General features: G+C 39.9%; 1 protein-coding gene across 1 annotated transcript in view; it reads left to right on the forward strand.

The window, feature by feature from the left end:
- The first annotated feature begins 1000 nt into the window (after positions 1-1000).
- LOC126481207 (cystatin-SA-like) overlaps positions 1001-27987 on the forward strand; it is a 38498-nt gene continuing 11511 nt past the window's right edge. The window contains exons 1-3 of the mRNA XM_050104808.1: positions 1001-1132; positions 16862-17008; positions 26887-26991. Of these exons, the coding sequence (XP_049960765.1) occupies positions 1055-1132; positions 16862-17008; positions 26887-26991 (330 nt within the window). The 5' untranslated portion in view covers positions 1001-1054. The remainder of the gene's footprint in view (positions 1133-16861; positions 17009-26886; positions 26992-27987) is intronic.

Consider the following 27987-nt stretch of genomic DNA (forward strand, 5'->3'; position numbering starts at 1 on the left):
CCTTAGCAGGTAAGTCCCATAAGATTTCACATACATTTGAACATTTGAGATAAATATATCCAACATACTTCCGCCAGTTACTCGAAGATTGATATCAAAGGAAACCATTGTCAAATAAGCAGTTAGACTACATAGCTACACATAAACTAAAAAATGACTTATAGTTTCAGGATATTGTAGTCAAAGTCCAGTGCACAACTATACTCAGGATTTTATTAATGGTGATCGTCAAAAATTTGTGACTCATCATTTTCAGCCTTAAATGTGTCTTTATATGTGTGTAAGTAATGTAATACATTATAGGACGTCCTTCATTAATTGAAAAAATATTATTTCGAACATTATTTGGAAAAAATATCGACATGTTAAGGGCTTTAACATCGCAGTTAACAGACACTGGTAAAATACGAGTAATATCTCATTCGAAAATGTGGTAAAAACAAAGAAGAAATAAGAATCGATCTTGAGGGTGAAATCTATGAATATTTTCCAGGCCATCAATGTATCACTGATCTAAAGATAAAGAACACGAAATTATTATTGAAAGTTCGGACGGAGATCTGTAAGAAGTTATTCTTGACATGCTGTGCATGTCAGGCTAACGGAAAAAAACGTTAATGAAAAATATCCACTGCCGAGTGAGTTTGCTAACTTAATGTAATCGATGGTAGAGTGACTACATGGATGGTTTTAACTTCGTTCTTTCTAGACTTGTGAATATTTTCGTCTCCTTGTTTGTGTTCTTTCCTGCTGCTGTACAGTTGTTACGAGCGCACCAGGCTTTCTTCGGCGTAATCTCACTCTTCCTTTTATACACATAATTACCAAGTACACCAAATACACTCAGCGCCATCTAGGCATGAGGTGTTGGGAAGTGGGGGTACAGTACAGCCAATAGCCGCCTACGATTGTCAAGCCGTCCCCCCCCCCCCCCCCCCCCCCCCTTCCTCGCACATTTTAAAAGGAGCAGCGACTTGTTCGTATCGTTACTTGTCACGAGTGAGGCTGAAGCAGGTTGTGAAGGAGTGCAGCTGCATCTGTAAATTGGTAGACCATGAAACTTGTTTACTTCTTGGCGTTATTCTCTTTATGCATTTCATTAAATGCACACCCTGTGTCGGAACCGACCGAGGTAAGTCCAAAAATTACTGAAATCGGTATTCTATTTTGTATTTACATTACTGGTAAGTATTTAGGAAACAACGTTTAATATGGATAAAAAAGAAAGTAAAAGAGGTAGTTTAAAGGTTGTTGCTCAACAAGTTTTGTATATGCTTTAGTAATTATGTGGTAACGTAAGTTTATCTGGCGTAATGTCAAAACGAAAAACGGAGTTTACACGATGTTTCTAGACCTAGCAAAACACAAAATAATTGTGATTGCCTGGCCATACATACAACTCACATACACAAGCATTATTAGTACTGACTCTTTAAAAGCTGTTCAAAAATGTCTTTACAAAACGAAATTATTAAGTTAAGAATCCATGAAGCATGTCGAACAAGACCATATTCTTCGACTCCTATTGTTTCTAAATTCGTGTAATTTTATTGTTATCAGCCTCCATTTTACTGAACTCTAGCATGCATTGGGATCTTTAACAGATAGCGTTATTTACATTATTCAACCTGTGCCAGCATCAATAGCATATACAACGATTCCAGGTGGTTCAACAAACTGAAATTGTGGCCTCTGCTTCAGGAATCGCCGTTTGCTCTGCGTGAACCAGTTGTGAACCGTGAAATCGTAGAGCGATGTTTTTCATTAGAATCACCCTGTGTGATTTGCATCAACTATCGATTGCGATAGTTTGTAGCTCTTATAGCGCTGATAATATAAGCATACTAAAGACAACAATACGTTGTCCTCTCTGTCTCCTTACAGCTGAATCGGCAGAACACGTTAAATTTTAATTTGTATGTTTAATACATAAAAAATCAAAAACGAAGAAAAAACCCTCTCCTACCAAAAATGAAAACGATCCTCATTATCGTCCTCTGCCTCATTTCCTTTGCTGATGGTGCAGATTTCCCTGGTCTCCCATGTGTATACAGCACATGTACCAACAAGCTTTAGTATTTCCTCAGGGACTAGCACGAAAAACACCTATGGCGGCGTCTCAGTTCATACCTTACACTCAGAATAGCAGAGAGTGTATCCGTATTAAGTCTGCTTCTGATTTTTTTTCACCAAGTTTACCTAGCTAAAAATTAAGTCAACTTCCGTATTGGAGTGTGGTGGTGTTAACACTGAAAGTGTGAATGAGACCTCCGTAAAAAGATTTTCGCCTCCTGTATTACTGCACTGACTAACTTCTTGCCGGAATTCAGAAGTGTATGTCTGATTTAAACATTTTAAGTAAATAATGGTTTTCAATTTTGTCAGTCTTTTGCCCAAAACCCATAGCTAACACCAAACAGTAACAGGGTGTTTCACTGTTTCTTTGACGTTTAGCAACGACATGTGGTGGAATACTTCAGAATTACCTAAAAGTTGATTTTAAAAATCCTGACACCGCTTTTTTGTGAAATTCACTCGTGTGTCTCGTAAAGTTTTCTTTGCATACGCAGACACATTGGAGAGTTTTAGTTCATTTTCGCGAGTGTAGCCGAAATATGGGGATGGTTCAGTGTAATTCTCAATGCTGCTCTTAATGGATCAGTTTCAGTAGTGGAATTTAATATTCTGCGCTTATGAATTTAATATTCAGCCGCTTATGGACCAAACTAAGTTGACCAACTATCCAACAACTTGGTGGGACTCGAACTCTCGCATTCAAAGAGTTTATTGGATTTCGTAGTTCATTCACAGTATTGTTAATGTAGCATAGATACACCTTATTGGCTGTATCATTGTACATATTGTACAAAAGATCTGCAGTAAGGCCGGCCGAAGTGGCCGAGCGGTTCTAGGCGCTACAGTCTGGAACCGCGCGACCGCTACGGTCGCAGTTTCGAATCCTGCCTCGTGCATGGATGTGTGTGATTTCATTAGGTTAGTTAGGTTTAAGTAGTTTTAAGTTCTAGGGGACTGATGACCTCTGAAGTTAACCCGTAGTGCTCAGAGCCATTTTTCTGCAGCAAGGCAATGTGCCTTACGTCGGACTAATTCAAAACTTAGTTTTACTTCTGCATACTGTTCTGTCCACAGCTCGTGCTCTAGTGGCTTGCGTTGCTGCCTCTGGATCACGGTGTCCCGGGTTCGATTCCCGGCCGGGTTGGAAATTTTCTCTGCCCGGGGACTGGGTATTTCTGTTGTCCTGATCATTTCATCGTCATCATTCGTGACAATGGCTAGATTGGACTGTGTAAAAATTGGACTGTGTAAAAACTGGATTGTGTAAAAGTTGGGACTTTCTAAGCGCGCTGATGACCGCACAGTTGAGAGCCCCACAAATCAAACATCATCTGCATACTGTTCTAAAATTTTACTAACAGTGGGTTCAGTGGAACTCCTGAGAGTATTATAATTTTCTGAAATGTTTCATGGATAGGCGTTCACCTTATTCACAATTAATTGTGTTGTATATATGCCTATATTCTTAATCGGCACTGAGAAGAAACGTGAGAACTATTTATGTGATGCACGAATAAGAATTTCATTGTTTGTGGGCAGTGTTTCCTCCGTAGCATGAGAATGTGCTTGCTGTATTGAATGACAGATGCATCACATGAAAACAATAGAAACGTTTGCAAATTATTTTTTTCATCTGGACATATAACACATTCTTGAGACCGTATACCACGATGGTGTCGTCTGTTGCGAGCCACAGGATTTTTTTAGGACCAAGTTTCAAATTCAGCAAAAGCTGTTGTATTCCTAAAAGTATAGACGCAGCATCAAATTTTTCTAGCTCAGCAGTACCCAAAAATGTGGCGTTATTTAGTTCAGTTGTGTGCTATACAGTCGCACCGCAACTGAAGCGTCAGTCGATTCATCTTTAATAAGATTGAATTTCTGTTCGCCTGTATCTCCCACTAATAGATCAGCGAAGTGTGGGGTGAGTTTATTCACAATTATTCCCTTACATTTTGTCCCAGGTAGACCAAGATCGACTGTTTTACTGTCACTCAGTGAAACTGTGTTACCGTACTGTATAATTACGACAGATGCTCATTACTGCGGAATGTGTTGCAGTGTACTACAGGCGCAAACCAAGTCGACATTCGGCGCGTTGGCTGTTGGGACCGACCGCAGAGGAATTTCCCATTTAGTCGCTCTTATCAGCCACCGTGCCAAGTGCCACCTTATTTTCTGCGTTAAGTATGATTCTAATCTTGCCTCAGCCCTTTTGCTACCCGTGATTTTATCATCTCTTTTAAAAGTTTCTTAGTTTGACATTTGCCACTAATACAACATGCATTTTATTTCAAGTGGGCACTCTGGCAAATGGACATTTAGATCCTGAGGGAAGATCAGAGATAAGATTACGTCTCAGGAAATCAACTTTATCTTTGTAGAATGAGATTTTCACTCTGCAGCGGAGTGTGCGCTGATATGAAACTTTCTGGCAGATTATAACTGTGTGCCAGACCGAGACTCGAACTAGGGACCTTTGCCTCTCTCAGGCAAGTGCTCTACCAACTGAGCTGAGGACGGGGCGTGAATCATGCTTGGGTAGATCAGTTGGTAGAGCACTTTCCCGCGAAAGGCAAAGGTCCCAAGTTCGAGTCTCGGTCCGGCATACAGTTTTAACCGTTTAGGAAGTTTCATATCAGCGCACACTCCGCTGCAGAGTGAAAATCTCATTCTGGGAACATCCCCCAGGCTGTGGCTAAGCCATGTCTCCGCAATATCCTTTATCTTTGTATATTGACCACATACGAAAGACATTTTCGATCTTTTTTTGTTTAACAAACTGAACTGATGCTCCTTAGCTCTTTTTGTTCTTGGATCCTAGGTACTAGAAGGATGTATCATACCTGTAGCTTGTACTTCACATTAAAGAATAGTGGAATTTAAACCATTTTCCCATTATTTTGGGAGCATAGAACGAAGCCCTTCGTTCCTGTACAAATGGACAATATTTTGTTGAACTCTTGGCCTGTAAATTAATTGGAAGTAATTAGTTCGGTGACACAACAATCGCACGCTACAAGCAGGCTACCGTGTTCTCATTTCAGTATTTATAACTAAGGAAGTTCGACTGTGATAATTTTTACGATGCAAAACTAACTTTTTGGATGAATGGTTAACAACAGGATAACATGTCACTAAGCTCGCTGATTTTCACCGACAACTGCAGCGTCTGAAACTAAAATCATTTCATGCCATAAGAGAAGTTTAAAGTATGCCTATACTGTATTACACATTTTTATGATTCCATGTTTCTTTTCATTTTGGCGATGTGATATATCCTTCCTCTCTACAACATTTTACTCTCAAGAATAAATTTAAAATGCTTATCCATACTGGAAGAAAGAGGGCACATTACAAACAGAGGCAGAAATAAGTTTTTTAGAACTTAAATGATGTTTTAAATCGTAAAGTCCAACATATTCTCCCACCCCTTTTTTTAGTTTTATATACAGGGTGCCCCAAAATAATGTATACACTCTTTGAAACTAAACATCTCTTCAATGAAAGGGATTAGAAATACAATTTAGTGGTTTTGGAGAAATCGAGATTTTGTCTATGGAGTGAGTGACTGATTATTTTGTAAAAAAAATAAACAAAAAATTTTACAATTTTAGTGGTGTTAGGTGCCTCATGGTCCGACTTAAGATGGTAAATGTTCAAACTGCTGTCCGTCCATCGCAATACACCATCGACAACGAGTTACGATTGAGCGACATGCCAACTTTATTGTTTCTAACGGAATAGCATCAAAGGCTTGCTCAATTTGCTCTCTAAGACCAGTATCCCACAGAAAAAAGTCTAGAGGAGTTAAATCTGGATATCGAGCGGGATACTCCACACACTCTCTTCGTCCTATACGTCTGGCAGGAAATATAGATTGAGAAATACCCTCACATCCAGGTGAAAGTGAGGTGGCGCCCCATCCTGTTGAAAGTAATAATCTTCATTTCCAAAACACAAGGCTACGACCAGGTGTTATCATTTCCAACATTTCCAAGTAAGAGTCGCCCGTGACAGTGTTGTCAAAGAAGTACGGCCCGATTAACTCTCTAGAAGACAGACCACACCAGACTGTTGCTCCTGGTAGATTAACATACCATTGCTCGGTTACGTATTGATTCTTCCTGGCCCAGTACACGCAATTATGGTGGTTAATTGTTCCATCAGGTTTAAACGTCATCTGACCAAGAATTCGATCTTGGAAACATTGCTCTTCTTCACATCTGTTAATGAACCACTCACAAAATTCTCTTCACCTATCAGGATCAGCCTCGTTAAGAGCATGGAGAAGTCTTGGAATGTAAGGCTTAAAATTCTGAGACCGCAAAATTCTATGAACACTGCTTCTGCAGATCCCAGTCTCACGAGAGCATTGCCTCACAGATTTCTTCGGGGATCGTGTGTATGTCTGGATTACTGCATCAACGCTCTCATTTCTGTTGAACTTCTCTTTCGTCCGCTATGTCCCTCCTTCATATCGTGCACCGTTCCTTCGACTTCAAACTTATCTCTGATTGTTATAATTGTTACTCTTGTTGGTGGTGGTGTTCCAAATTCAACTCTCCAACGTCGCGGCATACCTCACCCACATTCTCTGTTTTCTAGTAACACTTTAGCACCCGTTTCCGTTGTTCAACAGATAGCGCCATGTTTTTGCTGACAATCCTGAAACAAAAGAAAGCATTTTTATGTTTTCACCGCTTTCTCAATTATTACCCATAAAAATTGTATTTCTGTCTCCTTTAATTAGAGAGATATTCTGTTTCAAAGAGTGTATACATTATTTTGGGACACCCCACACTATATTCGTCTGACACTCACTGCTCACATATGTTAAAAACAAGAAACTCTGCAAATCACAGTTGTAACTTTATTGTGTTTCCAGAAAAGTGCTGCTATATTACTGGAAGCTCTTAGATATATAGCTGATATCTCTGGCGTTCAGCTTTCTACAGGCAGGAACACGAAGTTAGCTGCCAAATAATACAGGAGATAGGACTGCGTATATTATGAGGTCATTGCATTGGCATGGGCGTGCAGGGATATCCAGCATTAACACACAACCCATGCTTGCTATCTGTTGTCACGGAGGAAAAGGAATGTTAAAAAAGTACAAATAAAATGTAGAGCTGGTTTATTTTTGCTTTCTTATTGTGAAAATTGTCGAATAATACAAATGGTTAGATAATGTCTCCAAAATGACCAGGAATGCCAGCAGTAGCTTGTCTCAAAAGCAGTGGCTAGTTGCCTCTTCAAAAAGGCTAGAGCTAACCATAAAATGGCTAACTTGCAGCATTGTGACAGAAGGTCAAGCCACTTTCGAGTTAAAAAAATGTTGCAGACTTTAAAAATCAACGGTGCTGTGGAGCAACAGCAGCTTTAGTGCCGTTGTTGGAGCTCATGATTTAGTTTTTCTGTGCAATAATGCAGGAGGCGAAAATCTTTTTATGGAGGTCTCATTAACACTTTCAGTGTTAACACCACCACACTCCAATACGGAAGCTGAGAGAACTTTAGCTAGGTAAACTTGGTGAAAAAAAATCAGAAACAGACTTTGTTAGCATTAACTTGTATCGTTAGAGACGTACGTTGTTGTTGAGTACCGGTATTTGTCCAATTTTAAAATCAGTTCAATTCCAATTACAGCGGAATTTAGGCGAACTGCTGTTTAGGTGTGGTAGATGGTCATAAAAAGTCAAGGTATGCAATATACATTCCCGTTTGTTGGCAGCACACAGACATTTGCTTTCTGATCGCTGTCGAGAGAGGGAGGGTAGTGGCTAGTACACTGGACTCGGCCGGCCGCGGTGGCCGAGCTGTTCTAAGCGCTTCAGTCCGGAACCGCGTGACTGCTACGGTCGCAGGCTCGAATCCTGCCTCGGGCATGGATGTGTGTGATGTCCTTAGGTTAGTTAGGTTTGAGTGGTTCTAAGTTCTAGGGGACTGATGACCTCAGATGTTAAGTCCCATAGTGCTCAGAGCCATTTGAACTGGACTCGCGACTGGGAGCACAGCAGTTCAAAATCCCGTCTGGGGACCCAGATTTAGCTTCCGGGATGGGAAAGGGAATTTCCTACCCAGTTCGTGCTTGTGATATATTTCTAATTACCTCGTTGTCGACGGACATTAAACTCTGTAACAGAGGTAACCACTTACGTTACCTTTGGGAGCCGCGAACTTACGGTGCTGTTTCGAAGCGAGTCGCATATTTTAGGGACTAATAATTAACGACAGTGAAGAAACACTGTTTTAAAAATAACTTTATTGAACTGTTTAATTACACAACATGAAATTGAAAGTTTCATCTGTCAAGTGCTTTCTCGAGTGTTTACTTTTGCTGTGATATATCTAACGATTGGTGAACAAGTTCACTTAACTGTTCATCAGATAGAACACGTCGATGTTTAGATTTGATAAACGTGAGTGCTGAGTTCAGTAATTCACACATGTAAGTGGAACCAAAAATAGAGATCAATCTCTTGTCACACTCTCTTGTTAGTGGTCTTTTTTTTTTTTGGTGGAACCTTCTTCCAAAATTCAGCAGTTGAACGACCACTACGTGTCAGACCATTCGTCCTCTTGAACTTCCAGTAGCGCCAACTGTACAGCTTGCTGAATACTTAATAATTGGCGGTGAAACGGGACAGCCACCTTCCACAACATCAACAAGGACAGGTTTTTCCGAAACTGGAGGTGAAGCTTTAAGCGCCCTCACACCACTGAACTTGACATTTCTTTCTTCAGCAAGGGCAGCGTTCTACTTACATATTTTTAAGTCTCAAGGTCCTTCCGAAAGAGTCTTAATTTGTTACGAAAACTGAACACAGACTGCACTAAATCAGAAATAAGTTTATCACTTTCTTATAATGATGTGTTTAATGTTTGCAAATGCTGAACGACATCAGTAAGAAAGGCCATTGCAGCCAGTGTGGCTCATCAAACTGAGGGAAAGATTTCCCATTTTATAGCAGAAATTCCTTGATTGAATTCCGTGACTCGATCCAGTAACTGCTAATGGCCATCTCACTAACGCAATACGGAGACACATCATCAAGAAGGTCGTCATTGTTGAATTCTTCAATTAGCTCACAATTTTTAGCGGCACCTACATAACATGTAGAAAAGCCTTGGTTTTTATCTGTCATAGACGGTGCATCATCGGTCGCGATAATGACAATATTCCCAGCAGACACTTCACTTAAAACACCATCCAGAGCCCCCTTAATGACACAACCTCAAGCAGTATCCTTCGATGTAGCAAGCTCTAAAGAGCTCTTCCACAACCTCCATTTCATTTGATACAAATACTGCATGTTGCGGTTTATTTTGGATATCTGTACTCGTCCAAAGCCAGACTCATTGCTAGGAAGTCACTTATATTTTTTTGCCAGTTACTTACAATATCATCACTAGTAGCAGAAACTCGTCTCTGTATTGTACGTCTAGAAGCGGGTATTTGGTCAACCAGTTTTTATAGTTTCTTACTTTTGGGGTCTAAAACAGAAACAATTCGCGCAGAATTGATTTCTGGAAACTCCAGATCTGTGTAAGGTTCCTTTGATTTTGCAATGTTTAAAGCCAAGACGAAGCCGGCTTCGCTTGTTAAATCTGTTTCCCTGGTAACCATGGTCACGATCTTGCTCTGCCACTGAAATATTTCCTTTAATGATAATTAAGCTTTCCTTAACTGAGAACTGAGAGGAAACTCCTTCCTGGAACCACTGTGGTTACTTTCACGATGGCTCTTGAGATTACTGACCTTGAACTGTGACAGTGTTATTTGGCATAAAAGGTGCATTGTTTTACCATTCTTCTATACAAAAAGAAATTTCTCCTTCCACTCTTTATTAAACAGTCTGTTTTCTTCTTCGCATTTACTCTCCTTAGATAACATTGCAACTGTTAGAATACCGGCAGTAACCACAAGTTTAATTAAACAATATCACTGCACAGAGAATAGTAATCACGTTATTATACGAGAATGAGTTAATTATCATCCGCAATTTAGTTATATTTTTGTTTATTTTGGTAGTACTGTCGTTTTACGTTGATGACCTTCGACCATAGATATTGGTAGACTGGTCATGACGTATATTTCGTGGCACCAACATCTCTACTGCTATACCACGTGACTATTGGCAAAACAATGGTGGTATCCTGTTGTGCTTATGGTTGTACCGAGCGTTTTGTGAAGGGAAGTAACATTAAATTTCACGTGTAAGTATTATTAGTTTAATTTAGCGGCATTTCTTGAATACTGATAAGCTATTGTGCGTATCATATCCTTACCCAGAACGCCACAGTTACGTAAATTGGCGGTTTGAAGTGCTGTGTGTGTTTCCAGGCGCACATTGCAATCGTATATATTTCTTGAAATGGTAAGCTACAAAGCTGCTTTTTCTCTTTCGTATAGGTTTCCAAAGGATGAAGGGCGCAGGCAGATGTGGATACAGGCAGTGAAACGAAAAGATTTCAAGCCTACTGCGCACACACGCATCTGTTCGAAGCACTTTGAAGAATATATATATATATATATATATATATATATATATATATATATATATATATATATATAGTATGTGTGTGTGTGTGAGAGAGAGAGATTTATTACCAATAACCCTTCCCACTCCAAAAGCAATGGCAATGTGCATTGCTACTACATAAGAAGAAAGGATGATTTTTACTATCCTGGATTAAATCTGACTTTGGTACAAAAAGGGGTGAATTATGCTGGTATTATTTTAAAGAACAATTTGCAAAAACAAGTTAGGGGTTTGATTTCTCATCAGGGTTTAGTTTTATTTTGTACTTCCCAGTTACAAAACATACGAACATCAGAAACAGATACTGAATACCATTTGCAAAAAGGTAGTTGTATGGCCTATGTTAGTTTCCAGATAATAAGCTGTAATGTTTGGGATAAATAATATGCTGCTACAAAAATCTTTGGTCATTTACCAAAAAGCATTAAAAGCCTGACAGATAGCCAACCAGCATTTAAAATCAAACTAAAATAATCTATGAATGACAGCTCCTACTCAGTAGACGATTTTTTAGGTATAAATAAGTGATTGGAAGAATTATCATGTAATGATACGTCTACCTTTCATTAAACTGACACATCATTGCGAAGTATCGTATCCATGATCTGTGGAACAAGTATTCATGTAAGTAGGTACTGATTTTGTAGATATCTTATTTGATACATCTACGAAACAAACTGTTTAAACCAAAAAAGAGCTTTCAAATGAAACTGCTTTACGTTTTGTGGGTGAACGACACAATTGAGTTCGTTACATTCGATGTGAACACGTGTGTTTACGTTACAGGTTTCGTTGTTTATGCCGATTTATGAAGTCTATAACACTTTCTACAACCACGTCACTAAAACACACACACGCAATATTTACATTTTATGCAGTGCATAACGCGTATTGTTAGTAGAGAATGCATCTCATAATTGGTAACACTGAAATATTCGCGGCGAATATATTGCCGAACATCGAAAGTGTTTCAACAGTTCACAAAGTTCATTGTGAAGTAATGGCTGTAAAACTAAATTTGTACAGTGGTTACGCAATAATTTATCACTTCTAGCTGTGCTTACATAAGCTACATTTAATGTGGTGAAGTTAGCAGGAAATCCACTGAGAAATACTGGAAGTGAAATCAGGAATCAGAATGCTGCCTTGAACTCCCGCCGACGTTCTGCCAACAGTCACGTGATTCTATGTTGCAGCCACGGCAGATGTATAGCCGCTGCACTGCTTGCCCAGTCTATTAGTATCTATGGTCGAAGTTGATGACGCATGCTTTGTTTATTTGTTGTTATATCTTTGCAATTTTCAAGCTGCTAGGTTAGTTTCGTTATCTGTGCCGTGCTGTTAATCATGGCTGCTCTGCTGTCTGCACCAAAAAAGAGCAATGTTCAGTGATCGTTTTTCGCGGTCGGAAGGCGTATTGGGGCCGAAATTCATCAAATGAAGAAACCATTGAGCGTTCACGTGAAATGATTCTCTTAACAGACGATTAACTATTGACGAAGTGGCACATCGTCTGCAAATTAGTCACGGTTCTGCCTACGAAATCATCCACAACAGACTTGGGTTTCATAAACTTTGTGCAAGATGGGTCCCAAAACTACTCACACAGTTGCATAAACAAACGTGCTTGGACATCTACAAAAAACATTTGGATCGCTATGGTAACAACTTCTTAGACAGGATCATTACTGGTGACGAAACATGGATCCATCATTACGAGCCGGAGATTAAACGGCAGAGTATGGAATGGAAATATCCAAATTCGCCATGCAAGAAAAAGTTCAAGACCCAACCGTCTGCAGGAAGACTGATGCTTACGGTTTTTTGGGACGCAAGAGGTCCAGTACTGGAACATTATGGTGAAAGAGGCAGAACAATAAACAGTGTACGTTACAGTGAGATGCTTACTGCCAGGCTAAAGCCTGCAATTCGAAGCAAACGCCGAGGAATGCTGTCAAAAGGTGTTGTGTTGTTGCACGACAATGCCCAACAGCATACTGCTGTCCACACTGCTGAAAAGCTCCAGAAACTCAAATTTGAAGTACTGGACCATCCTCCATATAGTCGCGATCTTGCCACTTCTATCATTTGTTTGGTCCACTCAAACAGGCATTAAGGGGCCGTCGATTTGCCTCAGACGGAGCAGTGAAAGAAGCGGTGCATTCCTGGCTCGCAGCTCAACTGAGAACCCTCTTTTATAAGGGCATCAGGAAGTTTGTACAACGATAGACCAAGACTGTCGAAAATTGATGTTTTTGTACGTTTTCTATTTGATTACAATAAAATTTTATAAGTACTTTGCGGATAGTAATTGACTTACCCTCGTAGATACGAATGTTCCTGCAGCAACTCAATCCGTACTGCTACATGGCCAGCGCTGACCTGTATAGAATCGGCGAGTTCATAAGAATGTTGCACAATTCGAGCAAGGCGTTCATTTTGCATTTAAAGAAGCGTCCACGCTAGCTGTGCTGAGCTGCACAAAACCGACAAAAGAGGTTAGGCGCAACGCGTTGTGTTAGGTGTGCGGCAAACTGTGGCATTCTACGCAACGAGTATTTCCAGGTCCACACATGCGTCTAATGTGGCACCACGGCTTGTGGCTTGCTGTACTGGCATCGTGAGTTGCCGTTCACGGTAGAATGCCACAAATTCTATGTAGTCGCACAGCTTTCAATATGGCGTCATCTGAAATCATATGGGCGGGTAAGAAAGTTATACTGTAGGTTACAGCCTTAGAGCTGTTACAAGACTTAAATACAAGGAAGACGAAACCCAAATGCTGGATCCGAAAATAGATTACGCACAGGAATAAATCAAGTGGAAACAAACACATTTATAGAAGAAGTAACATTTAGAGACGAAAATACTGACTGCAATGGGAAAATACCCAACAGTTGGAATGTAAATATCATCTGCAGACATGCCACTCTTCCAAAATTTTAGAATCTTATTGTATTCGTTGATACAGGCATTTCGAATAATTAGTTTTTAGTTTAACAGCTGCGACGTCACACATTGGAGCTGTTTCCTGCATATCATCCACAATTTATACAGTGCTTAGTCTCACAAATTACGAAGGTTATTCTACTCGCTTTTGTGGTTACATATATTAAGTTTATTTATTTATTCCTTCATGGGATATGTCATTGGTTTACGCACACACACACACACACACACACACACACACACACACACACACACACACACTGCTGCAGAAAATCAAATATAGGTTGCTGTTCTTGTACCGTAGTTCTAGAAGCTGCGAAATTGTAACTGCCGACCATTGTTTTCACTTTTTTCAGAAATAAAATAAAAACACACAAATCAGATGGAGTACAGCTACTGCATGATAACTGCGACAGAGTGCTAGTGTTTCGCAATACTGCCGCCAGGGAGCAGTGGTGGTAGGAAAGTGGCGCAACCTGAACTTTCTGTGGCGTGACAGAACTTGCGTCTCTTCAGTTGCGCCACTGAAAATCGGGAGTTCACACATGCAACTGCAGTATGCCACTAGCTGTGGCGACACTTTTGTTGCTTGTGTGAACCCGGCTTAAGTTCCGCAGAGTGTCGGTACATCAAAGGAAATGGTTAGTTTGTGCGCGGCTCTGCTCGGCCAGCGTTTCTCGTTTTAGATCTTTAATCACGCGCGCGTACTGAAACACGGCTGCGTATCACAACGAATGCTTCGCTCCGTTGTGCGCTGCTCTTCACGCGTTTGCGTTCGGCGCGATGCTGCACAGCGCGTGGCGTTCAGTGTGGACGCTGCCTACGACAGCCCCCATGTTAAAAGCTATTACAAACATAGAAATGTGGACCTGAAGAGCAGTAGTTTAAACCTCAATCCGCATTTTTTGAACACCAAATAATTTTCTTTTTTGTATTTGAAATTCTTCAAGGATGTCAGGAAAAATGATTTAAAAAATACTGCATTCTTAATTCCAGTAAATTTTTTTTTTTTACACTATGCGTTTATGCAAAACTGTGTGAAATTCACGTGATTAATAAGCATTTGTGTGGTATAAAAAAGTAGTTTTAAACTCCAAATGAACAACAGTTACGATATAATTAACGGTATCATCGAAAATATAATGATGGGACATGTCTTCAAATACTGTGGAATCCAATAAAGTAATTGTTGTCATTATTTACACATTTCGAGGCGAATAACAACGTTTCCAGATACTCCAATATCTGGTTCATTCTCTAATCTGAATTTGGAATTATTTTCTTGCCAGTTGTAGGTTTCAGTGTTGTGTGCAAACCCCTTTTCTCCACATAAAACAAGAAGTTTATACTCCCACTACGTGGATTGTCTTTCATATATGGTACACGTTCATGTGATGCTTTGCTTTGGTTGAACATACTTGTTCGTCAATTGAAAAACGCTCGCTCATTGCAACTGAAAGACATGTTTTACTCACATGATCAAATATAGGCCTAATTTTGTACAAGTTGTCATGAACTCGACTCTCAGGTTATGGTCGTTACATACTGTCAAATGCAATGTGATCATCAGACTTTCAGGTATCTCTGAACGTTGTTGTACTAGCTCAACATCAGTAAAATCATTCCAGAGATCACGAACAGTGATAGGAGGAGCCAAAGAGCTAATAACACATGTGCCAATAAATCTATGAGTGTCATAAACATTGCAATTAAATGTTTTGTTCGCTTTTTTCTGTGTGCTGTAAAGGTTAGTTTCATCTACAACTCCTGCCATTAATTCGCCAATAAAAATATTTATAAAGACTGATATGGCACAGACATCTCCAGCATTGATTGGGGCAGAGCGAAATTTCCCTTATACCTAAAGAGGTCGTTTACAAATGGAGCACTTTGTTCTTTCCCAATGATTTGTTTTTTTTTTCTGTATCTTTTGGTTGGGGGCAGTGCGGTGTTCCCTTTGTATCTAAAAATGTCATTTACAAATGAAGCACTTTTTCCCCATTATTTGATTTTACTGCATCTTTGGGTGGTTTTCAGAAGCTTGTAGTGCCGGTATATCAGCAATAAACGCATTACTGTCGTCCTCCAAAAAGTTGTTTGAATAATTATGTGGAGACCTACTAGTGTCAGCAAGCCATCACTATATGAAGAATCCAGGTCATTTACAGTTACACCAGAATCTTCATCCGAATCGTCAGAATCTAACCCAACTTCACTGTCAGATGACTTCTGAGATGAGTTCTTCATAAATCATTACTGTACGTCGTCCATTTTCAAAATACGACAATGACTCCACTACAGCACTCAATAAGCACGAGAAACTAGAAGAAATCAGAATAAAGGAAACACCATTTTGATATCATTCAAGTGTGAATGGGAGCATATTTACAAACTATTACACGTATGTTAACAAAATTTATTCATATAGTATATACGGTATGTGTTTATTAACAGAAATACAAGCTAAACTGAACAGCATACTCCCCACAGGTTAGAGAAGCACTATATATTTTTTAGGTCACATGTTCTTGCTTACAACGCCAGCAGTCACAATCAAAAGAGAACAATGTGTATCAGACTGAGAACGCTGCACACAACATTCATTGTCACATCAGGAGCTTAGTGGTACATTCTAGTGGCAAATTCTTTTCCATTACCTTTATAAAACAACTTTGGCCCTTTGCAAGGCAGTTTTGAGTGTCAAATTTCAAGGACTATGATGAAAAGAGAGTTGAAACTTTGCTTTGCACATCTGGAAAGCAACGCAGTAAAGGGTTAACTTTTAAGACATTGACTACTGAGAGACCGTCAGTGGACACAGCAGAGGTTCACACCTGACACCATGCGTCTGCCAGCAACCACATGAACCACTCTGTGAAGTACAGTGTACTGTTTCTTTGGATGGAGATTAAGTTGAAAAAAAAAAAAAGTACTGTACCTGATTTCCTGTATGCTGGCATCAAAACAGCCAGGAAATAACAAATTAATGTACTACAGACATACTGCAATAAACATAGTGGAGCACAGGGCTGCCGCCGGCTTGGGCCTGTAGGGCGGGGGGGGGGGGGGGGGGGGGGGGATGGAATGGCGTCAGACTAGAACCTCTCCTGTGCCTGTTGGCAGCCTCAACTTGTTACTCTGTGAATGTAACACGACCATTTTTCGAGTAACAAATTGGGGAAGTCTGGTAAATATGGAATACGATGTATTCGATTAAAGATTCTTACTTCTTTCGATATCCCCCACGGAACTCAGGATTTAGCCTCATCATTCGTTCTTTTTTCTCTCAGGTTCCTCCTCCAGGAGGTCTCGAAGACGCGGATGTAAATGACGAAGCCGTCAAGAATGCTGCAGCTTTTGCAGTCAGTGAAATAGATAAGCAACAAGATTCGGAGCACAAGCTAGTCTTGGTTGAGATTATTAGTGCTCAGACACAGGTAAGAATATTTAATACTAGTAATATTTATTACTATTAAGAAACAGCTACAGGCTGTGTAAGGTCTGTGCGCCACTTTCAATAAAAATTTGCCCGACTATTCTGAGAAAGCATTAAAAGAAAACAATTATTTTCAAAAATTTAATCTGTCTGCATGTGATCTCATTCTATGATGGGGTTACTTATCCTTTCAGCTTTTATTTTTGCTACAATCTCAGGATCTTTATATAGGTCATATCTTGTAAAATTTCACTGTTTGTATAAGTGATTTATAAGTACATGTGTTGGTTTTCATAGAGAGATTTCAGCTCTTCAAGAAACAGATTTTGTGTCTCTTTGTCAGACAGCTGACAGAGGTGCTTTTTGTTTTCATGCATACAGGCATTGGGTTTTTAAACATCATATTTTCTGGAAATTGTTGATGGGGAGGTCACTTTAAATCAGGTACACACAACTTGATTCAGTAAACATAAATTCTTTGTTTTACGCAATATGAGAAAGAACAGAAAGGCAAAATTTTATTTTTGATATTCCTGGTAGGCTTCAAGAAATGGTTGTGGTTGAGTGACATGTGATCAACATAAGATGACCGACGAATCTGTTCAGTGTCGGTTGGTAACATACATCATCATAAGGAGGCCCGAAGAGGTGTTTGGGAATATGGCCAGGTATGAGTACTTTGGGTAAGACTGGTAACACTTAGAGGACAATAGTGGTGGGAAAGGTGACAAGTTATTTTGAGATGCAACTGAGTATTACATCAGCTCGGAGGCATGGTTGCTGGCAGTTTAAGGTTGGCCAAGCTTGGTTCATATACCAGAAAGTGAGAGCCAAATACAGATGGAGGCAAGAGATTGGGACTGCCATAGTGGATCCTTCGAGGGAATTACACATGTTGTTGTATGAGCCTACCATTGACTTTATAGAAAACTATCTGATTACCCAGTTACTTATTTATACCGATCTTATGGAGGGGTGAAAAGTCATGAAAACAGGTCGATGTCACTCAGCCTAGTGGCTCCTGGAGTTTTGGCTTCCACACTTAATGTCAGTTGACTCATACTGGTTCGAGAGATATCCATAGCCATAAGCTGCCCCCCACCCCTCCAAACTAATAAGCAACACATGTACCAATTTCCTTAATATTTCACACAACAACACTGAGCTCTGCTTATGCCATTAAGCCCCCCCCCCCCCCCACCCGCACCCCACCATCAATGCCACTAAAATAATTGTCTCCTCGTACTCAATTTGGTATGTAGTCAAATATGATGCAAAGAGTATGGTAACTGTTTTGCCCGTACACCAAAAGAAGAGCCCTGACAGTTAAAGGGGACGTGGTGTGAATTCTTCACATGTCTACCAGTACCAAGCACATAATGTGATTTTGTGTAGGCTGCATCTCAGCATTACTGCAGCTCAGTGACGTATCACCAGCATTCTTCTGTACTTAGCAGTTGAAAGCTGACAACAGTGCTGCCAACTTTCAGGGCTCTTCTTTCACTGTATGGAGCACAAGAGCTTGTGAACAGGAAGCTGAGTGTCATATGGAATTAGCTAAGAGACTGTAATGACAGAACCCACACTTCCCTCCAGTACTAAATTGATGATCCTTTGCTAACTGTGGATGTGTTCTATCAACTGATCCCTTATTTTGGTCAAGTTGCACCGTAAATCTCTTTGATTGCCAGCTCAATTAAGTAATTCCTAATTTATTATCTGATCAACCCATTTAAGCTTCAGCATTCTTCTGTAGCACTATATTCCAAAAGCTAATAGCCTCATTTTCTCTGAGCTGCTTATCATCCTTTTTTCACTTGCCTACAATGCTACTCTCCAGACCAATACCTTCAAAAAACAGTACCTAACATTTAAATGTACATTTGATTGTTGCAGATTTCTCTTATTAAAAAATGCTTTTCCTGTTATTGCCAACGTATTTTATGTCTTCTCTGCTTTGGCCATTGTCAGATATTTAACAGCTCAAATAAAAAAGTTGTAATGTCTCTTGCAGCGGTCTCTCCGCGATATTTTCAGAAATTTTATAAATTATATAACTCAGTACATATCTCGAAATATCTCTTTTTATCTTACCGATTCCTAAACTTTAATATACGATGATTATCAATGCAAAGTAGTTTCAAGCCCTATTATTCCTTGGAGCGTCCATTTACTCCATGGAATAGCTTCTCTGCTATCTGTTTTCTCCTATGAAAAGAATATGGGAGTGCTTGCCGATGAGCCGTGAAAGAATGAAGATGTATATGTATGTATTGTTGAGCTAGTCGCCATCTTGATGAGATCCTGTATGAGAAGGAATTTCATACATGAACTAAACAAAAGTAAGTGTGTTCGCGTATTATTTAACTGATTATTATTGACAGTGTCTGCTTACTACGCTGTGTTGCACGGGATCAGTGGGGAACGTCTGATCTACACTGGACGAACCTGCCGTTTTGTATGCTCAAGATATCCGGTTTATTACTTCAAATAAATAGGCTAACACGGTCTTACCAGCAGATCTCCGGTCTTCCCCATGTGATCACCGAAAGTTAATAATTATTACAAATGTTTTTAGGAGATCGACTGACAATTTTCGTCGCACCGAGACTTCGAAATTGCTTCACTGCCTTATGGAATTTAAGTTAAGCTCCATTTAATCAGGATAGAACAGTATTGAACTGTGTGAATGTGATAAGCCTGCTTTGTGAATGAAAATTCCCTTAATATACGCATGTTTTTTACTATCCTGAAGCTAAATCAGGCCCATGTGAGAGAGGTTTTTAGATTTTAGATCCCACAAAAATATTAAAAAGTCATGAAGAAGAACTTTTAGCGTCAATTGTATAAAACACTTGACCTTAGATTAACACAAAAAGTGATCTCTGATCAAGTTTAACTCGGAAATCTGCGTTCTATAATTGTTAATCCTAGACTATGTCGCTGTTAGTAGGATCAATTTTGACTGGTGAAAATTCATAGGTCAAAGTCGTGTTAAAATGTAATCATCAGTTTACAATTTAGCAGCATTACAGAGCAATGCTTCCGTTTTGTGCAAAAACATTGTGAAATAATAAAGAAGTTATTGTTAACAAGTAAATGTGTGTCACTTCCGCATTGATGAAGCTCAAAGTAGCTATATTTTTCGATTGTAGGGTTAGGTTCAGGAAATTGTCAGCTATTTACATAATGACTGCAGATAATTCAACAGTTCTTCGAGATGCCTCATAGTTTTGTAGATACTCTGTGGCACAGTAAGAAACGAAAATTGGAAATATTTGCCATGAACAGTTAATATTGGAACTAGTTGTGCAGACTGCCTTTTGGCTATTAAAAACCACATGTGGTTGATACGATGGAACCAGTGTACACAAAAACTCCCTTGAACAATTAATGGTAGCTTTATTGTTTACAGCAATGGGAGAATATGAAAAATGCCATGGCTTGTTCAATCAATCCGAGCTTGCAATTCAGTATCATATAATATGCATGGAACAAAAATATGAGTTATCACGTAGCTATGCACAACCTAATTACATGCATGGAAGATACAAATTATAAAAAGGATACGTAATCTAAGAGTAATAAAACTGTATACAAAACACAGCACCCCTGATGTATGCCGCGTATGTGTTTGACAGCCCAGTGTTTGTAAGCAGCCGCACAGGGCACACATGACAGCATTACACAACTGCACAATGTCGCCATATCGACCACCATGGTGGAAACAGAGCATTATTCCAATAGCAGCGGCTTGGGAAGTGGGCATGTCAACTGGATCTTGTGGTACTTGTTGGCAGGTCCTGTCATGTAATCGGTACTGGTAGCTGTGGAGTTGGTGTGGTGAGGCAGTTGTTAAGTAGGGCCATAGTCTTGGTAGCTTTGGCATTGTTGCTTCTTGGAAGACGTAAGCCAGTTTAACCCCATCTATAGAAACAGCGGTCATCTTGCCATTAATTGAAATGTCAACTGTGACTACATGGAAGGGTCCTGTGTATGGTGGCTGCAATAACCATTTGATGCCTTCCGTGTGTAGCATGGCATGTGAGCGAGCTTTCAAGTCTTGATGCATGAAGTTGGTAGCTACACCATGTCTGTGAGGCTATTGTGAACAGATTCGAACCACATTTTCTTGCAGGTGGTGTGGGAATTCTGGTTGAGCATCCCATGGTTGCTAGAGTGTTAAGTAGTACTGTGGGAGGGGGAAGCCCACTCAGCTGCCTTAAGTGAGTGGTGCCAGCTTTCGATCATCTGTTTGCTGGCCAGATGTTAGCTCGTTGTTTTGCGATGAGTTCTGCTGCAAAACTTCGGGTGTTGGCCAAACACATTGGATTCAAATTGTCATGCGTAACAACAGCCGAAACATGACACCCAATGTGACATAAAAGTGAAAGCCAGAGTTTAAGCTGTAGCATGGTCTACAAGTGCAACTTTTAGCCAGTGGGTGTAATGATCTATCATTGTAAGTATGTAAAGTTGGCTGCCAGATGATGGCAATGGACTAATGTTGATGTGGACATGATTGAAATGGGCTGTAGTGATTGGAAAGTTTACTATCAGTGCCTGCACCTGGTAGTGTATCTTGGTGCATTGGTGTTTAAGACAACACCTTGCCCATTCACGATTGTCTGTTTTCCCGCCCACACGTAACATTCAACACTAGGCAAGTAGTCGATCAAATACTAAGGTGACACAAGTTGTGTAGCATATTTAAGACGTCCTTTCTGAAGGCAATTGGTAGGAATGGTCATGATTTTGATATGGTCGTGTCACAATACAGCTTGACACAACTCCCTTGAATTTGGATAAGCTGGAGATCCGACATCAGTATTCCAGTTGCTAAAATTCCATGTAGTTCTTGATCTTACAGTTGAGTAACAGCGAGTTAGGTATAACTGATCGTGCCAATAATGCTTCTGACCTGAGACAAACAATAGATTACCACATTGTCAATGCCGCAGATGTGCGTGATGTCCGTGCCAACTATGCAGTGAATATCAGCTGTCTGAGTTGCCTAGGTGAGCTGTTTGTATTGTTCTGGTGAAAGGCATAAGCTAGTTGTTTGTTGTTGGTGTAGATAATAAAGTCTCTATTTATAGGCGAGGCATGAAATATTTAAAGACTCATAAACAGTCAAAAGTTATCTGTCATATATGCTCCACAGGGCGATAGTTTGTATGAGAAAAACATGAGTGGTTGCCATGTGCAACTACTTAGGCCTAGTTGCTGCAATGCTGCACCAGTCGCTGTCTGGCTAGCATCAGCTCAGGGTGGACAAGTAGTGCGGCGTCTGCAGTGCTCTTTTTGGCTGTTTCAAATGTCATACGCATCCTATCAGTCTATGCTATAAGTATGTTACCGTTTTTCTTCAGGCCAAGCATTGCAGTTAACAGCTCCCACAATTCGGTATAGTGTGGCAAGTGATGGTAATAAAAATTTAACATGCTGAGAATCGACTCAGTTTCTTGGGCACATTTGGGCACGGAATCTGTCAGATGGTTTCCACCCACTATGGTAGCTGTAGCGATCCTGCCATTGCTATCCTGTATCGTAAGAAATCCACTTGGGACTGGCCAAAGACACATTTAGCAGTGTTTAGGATGATACTGTGAAGTTCCAACTGCTGTTGATGTTGCCCAGACAATGACGAAAAAACTAAAGTACCGTATTATCCAGGTAAGTTAGGCCCTGTAGCACTTAGACAGTGAAGTGTTTCCATGTTAGAGCAGTGATTCTAAGCCCAAAAGTCACAAATTTGCTCGCATTAAGCCTAATGTGTCGTTCAGCTACAGGGATCTGTGTGTGTGTGCTTTTTCAAAGTGTAAGATGCTAAAAATAAGGCCGCCATGCAGCACCCTTCTTCAGGAACAAATGTAGTAGTGAGAACCAGCGGCTGTTGCAATGCCACATTAAACCTTCACAAATCAAATTGTCGAAATCTGCCTTTCCAAGTTTAAGATGATCTAGAGCCAAATTTCATGGAGTGCAAGACATGGAGGGACCGTCAGTCATCTCATTGCATTGTATAGTATCATGCCTCACCTCCTTAGATGCTCCAGGGTATCATGTCAGAGTTGGAAGTCCATGCAACAGCTCCAAGTACACACCATCCGTCACCCAAATTACTTTGGTGGTATGAATGGCTGCAGCCACACTTAAATCAGGATGTCGATAAGCATATGGTGTTGTCATTTAGGTGCGGTCCCTCATGCCTGGCAGTAATTGTAATGGGTGAGGAAGTCCACTCTGATGATAGTTTTTGCAACATCTGCATCCGAAGGGGCAACATCTGCATCTGAAGGATCGTCGTACACTCGGCTCTAGTTCCAAGCATAGAGTGAGCTTGTAGTTACGACTAAGTTGCCGGCAGCAGTTAGAAAGAATACCATGGGTGGTCGCTTTCTGCGCAGTATAGTCCATGGATTAATGGACAAATCAGATCCAGTCTATATTAGATATTTCTAGCTGGACCATCGATCACCAGCAAACGGATATGGAGACACTGACTGGCAGTCGGAGGGTGGGCCTACTTCTGACTGCTACTGCCATTTTGGTAAGTGTAGGGGGTTGTGTGTCTGCACCCTTGCTAGCTGAATTTTCAGCAGTGTCAGCAGATACCTGGCTGTTCAGGGTTAGTTGCAAAAGAGTGTCAGTGGTATCAGTTCTGGCCTGTGTCATTGTTTAGGTCATGCTGAGATAACATTTCACCAATCTGCGTTATCAATAGACCTATCTTGGCCACCAAGGCATCATTATCAGCACATGAAACAGTTGGTATCTGTTTTTAGCCAGTCGTAGGAGTTAGCCTCTGGTGGTGGGGTAAATATATCTTGCACTTCCGCAGTGTACTGTTGATCGAACTGGCTTACTACCAGCACAGTCTAGGATACTAAAAGTAACTGCATGCTCAGTGCATAACTATAGTTGTGTAACAATGCCGCTGGAACTTGGTAGCAAGTGCCGAAATTCCAGAATAGAAAAATCTGACCTCCACCTGCACAAACGACAAAACTGGATTGTGTGGCCAGAAAGATGGTAGTTTTACAGCGAGTCATGACACGGCAGGACTAGTATCAGCCAGTTCGCAAATCTCTTTCATAAGTGCTCATTAATTCAATGACACTACACTGCTAAATCGTGTAGGGGGTCACCACTCTGCCAGTGCAATCTGTTGTTCGAGTATTAGAACCTGCGTATACTTCATACAACAGAACCAGACTACACAAAAACTCCATTGAACAGTTAACAGAAGCTTTATTGAACAATCAACAGTAGCTTTATCGATCGAACCTCAGGAGTTGGTGAAAAATACAATGGCTTGCGCGCGTGTACACACACACACACACACACACACACACACACACACACACACACACACGGGAGGTGTAACTGCGACGTTGCCACAGTTAAGTAAATTGGCTATGACAGCAGCCTATAAACATTCAGTATCACTGAAATGTGCTCTCTCAGCTCGAAAGCAGTAACAATACAACACATATTAATTATTTTTTTTTAGCTACCAAACACTTGCAAGGCTGCTATGACAACTGAATGCACATTGGTGAATGAAGTGTAGGCAAGCATAAGTAAGCTCTTTGGCAATGCTTCTTAGGCCTTCTACTATTATTGTAGCTCAGAAGACGCCAGCACAGAGCTCATTGTGTTCAGACAAAGAGCTGGCTGGTTGCCCTCTATGATAAAAACAAACTTAAAATAAATGATGAACTTGAAGGGGTGACATGTGACATCTGCTCAGACCAAATGATGAGAATAATGATGGAAAAAAAGTCTTGAAACTGTACTATATTTTTTTTCCTGAATGTTGTGGGACAGTGTAGTCGGCAGCATTCTGTATGCTTACATGATGTGAATTAATTGGTTTCCTTTCATTTACTTTACAGATATCTGACTATTCTGATGTGTGTATTGATGATGAAAAAGGACAATTCTGTTTTTGAGATTAAATGAGAAATGATTTAAAATAAGGTTTTGCTTCGACAAAATTACTGTGCAGAAGTTAGAACTAAGATTGAGAGCACGGAACATCCAGAGTATCTGCTGAAACCAAACAAAAGAAACCAGTCACTGATTACAATGTGCATGATACTTTTAACATTAAGATTTTATGCCACAGGAAGCTTTCAGATGGTGGTTGGCGATTTGTTCAAAAAACTGCAGATGTAGCAACAGCTTGCAGAACTGTGCGCAAGGTACCAGCCTGCATTCTCTCGCTGAAGAAAGTATTCATTTAAATGCCTATGAAAGAAAATGATGTGAGAAAACCTAGTGTGATTTTTATCAAATACCGATAGTGCATTTACCTGGTGATGTAGGTGCTATTGACTGCACCCTTATCTCCATGAAATCTCCTGCTTGTGAAAGTGTAGAGATAGTTAGGAATTGTCATGGATATTTTACATTAAATGTCAAGCAGCCTCAGATGCAAAGCTTAATTAGAGCATATTTAAATGCGTACAATGCACCACATATAACTTTAGGATGAAAATCTGTCTATGGAGAAATTTCAGTACCAACAGAAAATGAAGCTAACAGGAGTCACGATTAATGAGTACAGAATTTATTAACAATGTACTTGAATGAAAACAGTTATGCCTTTTTGTTTTTGACCATAGGGACCTTTTCAGTTTTCTTGTTTCCTTTTGCATTCTATTGTGTCTTTATATTGGCCCAATATGATTCCCAGCAACAAAATTTTTTATATGGGAAAAAGTTTACATGACGCCTTTTATTATAAATATTGTGTATCTATGATGTACACTTAATGTCTGCATTCAAACTGCGATAACTGTAATTTACAATACTAAAAGCCAAGATATCTTGATATGAAATACTTTATTTCATTGCCAGTTTTGACAGTAACTAGCTCTTATTCACAGATCTACAATGTATGGATAGATTAACATTAAGGTTGTAACCTGCATGAACCTATAACAAATCTACACAAGGAACCATATTATCTGAATAATAAAAATTATATATACCTTCCAGAAATACCATTACATGTCAGTCTCATTGACATACAGAGAAAGTGCACTGATTATAATCATACAGCTTCTCAATGGTTTGTCAAATTTATAAAACTTGCTAAATAAAATGTCCATAGCACCAATAAAGTTTTGATGAAAAAACGTAATTGGATTCATAAAAGGAGTCTTTCCTTGTCATCCTGTGTGGTAAGTCACCCTGACCTGTGGTTCTGGGTGACTTTCTCGTAACCTACCCCTTTTCTTAGATCTCTCCAGTCTTTTTCCTTCATGCCTCTTCCTTCCCCTTCAACCTTTCTGGCTGAAGAAGGAGCCACTGTCTTTGAAAGCTTGCCTAGTTACAGCCTTCTATTATGTGTGTTCTGCCACAACTTGGTGAGTAGATTTTTTATCTATCCAATTAAATTATTTTGTCATAGCACCAATAAGGAGTATAGGAGCAAAAACAGGTACATCAGTAAACATCATGCATTGACAACAACCCAGGAAGACTGAGCTTGAGCTGGTACACTGTGAAGTCACTGTTAGGTGGCTTATAGCTCTAAAGCTCAGAATTTTTAAAAGTATTTTTCTTCCATCTTCTGTATGTGCAATATGTGATGTGTATAGTCCTTTTCCATAAGTGTAAAAGTAAGTTTGCAATATATGCAAATGTGTTTGTACTTCTTTATTTACTCTTACATACCAAGAAACATATTTAATCAGAACAGCAACAAGTTAAGTTTTGGATATCAACTGTTTTCACAAGTGACACCAGTGTCATTAACAAGCTCTAGACGTCTCTCATTACAATCATAAACTGCTGACTACAGTGTCAAAATGTCAGGTATTTCACAGCAATGCACATGTAACTAAACATAACATTTATTTCCAGATTGTTTCAGGAACAATATACTACTTGGAACTAGAAATTGGGGAGAGCAACTGTACCAAAGGAAATGATGTTGCCACCACAGAATGTATAGTCCAGCAGAACTCGGTAAGCTCTCTCTAAACAGATGTTATTCATTTACATGCGACTATTTTGAAGTAGTCAGTGACAGGGCTAATCTCTTTGCATGAGTATTCTAGAACAGAAGTCACTGACATGAGTGTACAAGAGAGTGATATGGACACTATACAGCTATATTTAGTTGAGTACAAACACTGATACTGAATTCAGAATATAGTAGCGCACAATGGACAAGTCCACTGTCACACTGTTAACGTAGGAATCACAATATTATCACATGAGTGTAGGAGCAAGTCTGGACTGTGGCGGACTGAAATGTTGCTTTGCAGTGAGTGGCCATAAAATACACTGTTCGAAGACACTCTTTGCATGAGTATTCTAGAACAGAAGTCACTGACATGAGTGTACATGAGAGTGATATGGACACTATACATTTATATTTAGTTGAGTAAAAACACTGATACTGAATTCAGAATATAGTAGCGCACACTTGACAAGCCCGCTGTCACACTGTTAATGTAGGAATCACAATATTATCACTTGAGTGAGTGTAGGAACAAGTCTGACGGTGGCGGAAAGAAATGTTGCTTTGCAGTTAGTGGCCATAAAATACACTGTTTGAAGACACTAGTGCAGTTTGAACAGGGAGATGATAGCAGATTTTGGGTTACGAGGAATAATGGTCCAATACTAACAAGAAAAGGTAGATCATGGCTAGGGCTTCCAAATTCATAGCTACCGACCACTAATCTCCTGCTTATAAATTTAATATAGTTATCTGGAAACCAAACTCCCCATGTTGTGACAGCAGCATATTGTCCAGATGAAACAGTTCTCCACATTGGCTCATGGGAAGGTACAGTGCTGCATTGCAGTTATTTTTAGGCCTGGGTTGGTATAAACTACAATTTGTTGCTGGCCATGAGCTGGTGTTGACTCTGGGCAGCCCTTTGAGCCAGCTGTGTAATAATACTATTAACATTATCGGATTCTAAAGTCAACATATAGTAAAAGTCAGTCCTA

This window comes from Schistocerca serialis, chromosome 5 (genome assembly GCF_023864345.2).
Source record: "Schistocerca serialis cubense isolate TAMUIC-IGC-003099 chromosome 5, iqSchSeri2.2, whole genome shotgun sequence".
NCBI lineage: Eukaryota > Metazoa > Arthropoda > Insecta > Orthoptera > Acrididae > Schistocerca > Schistocerca serialis.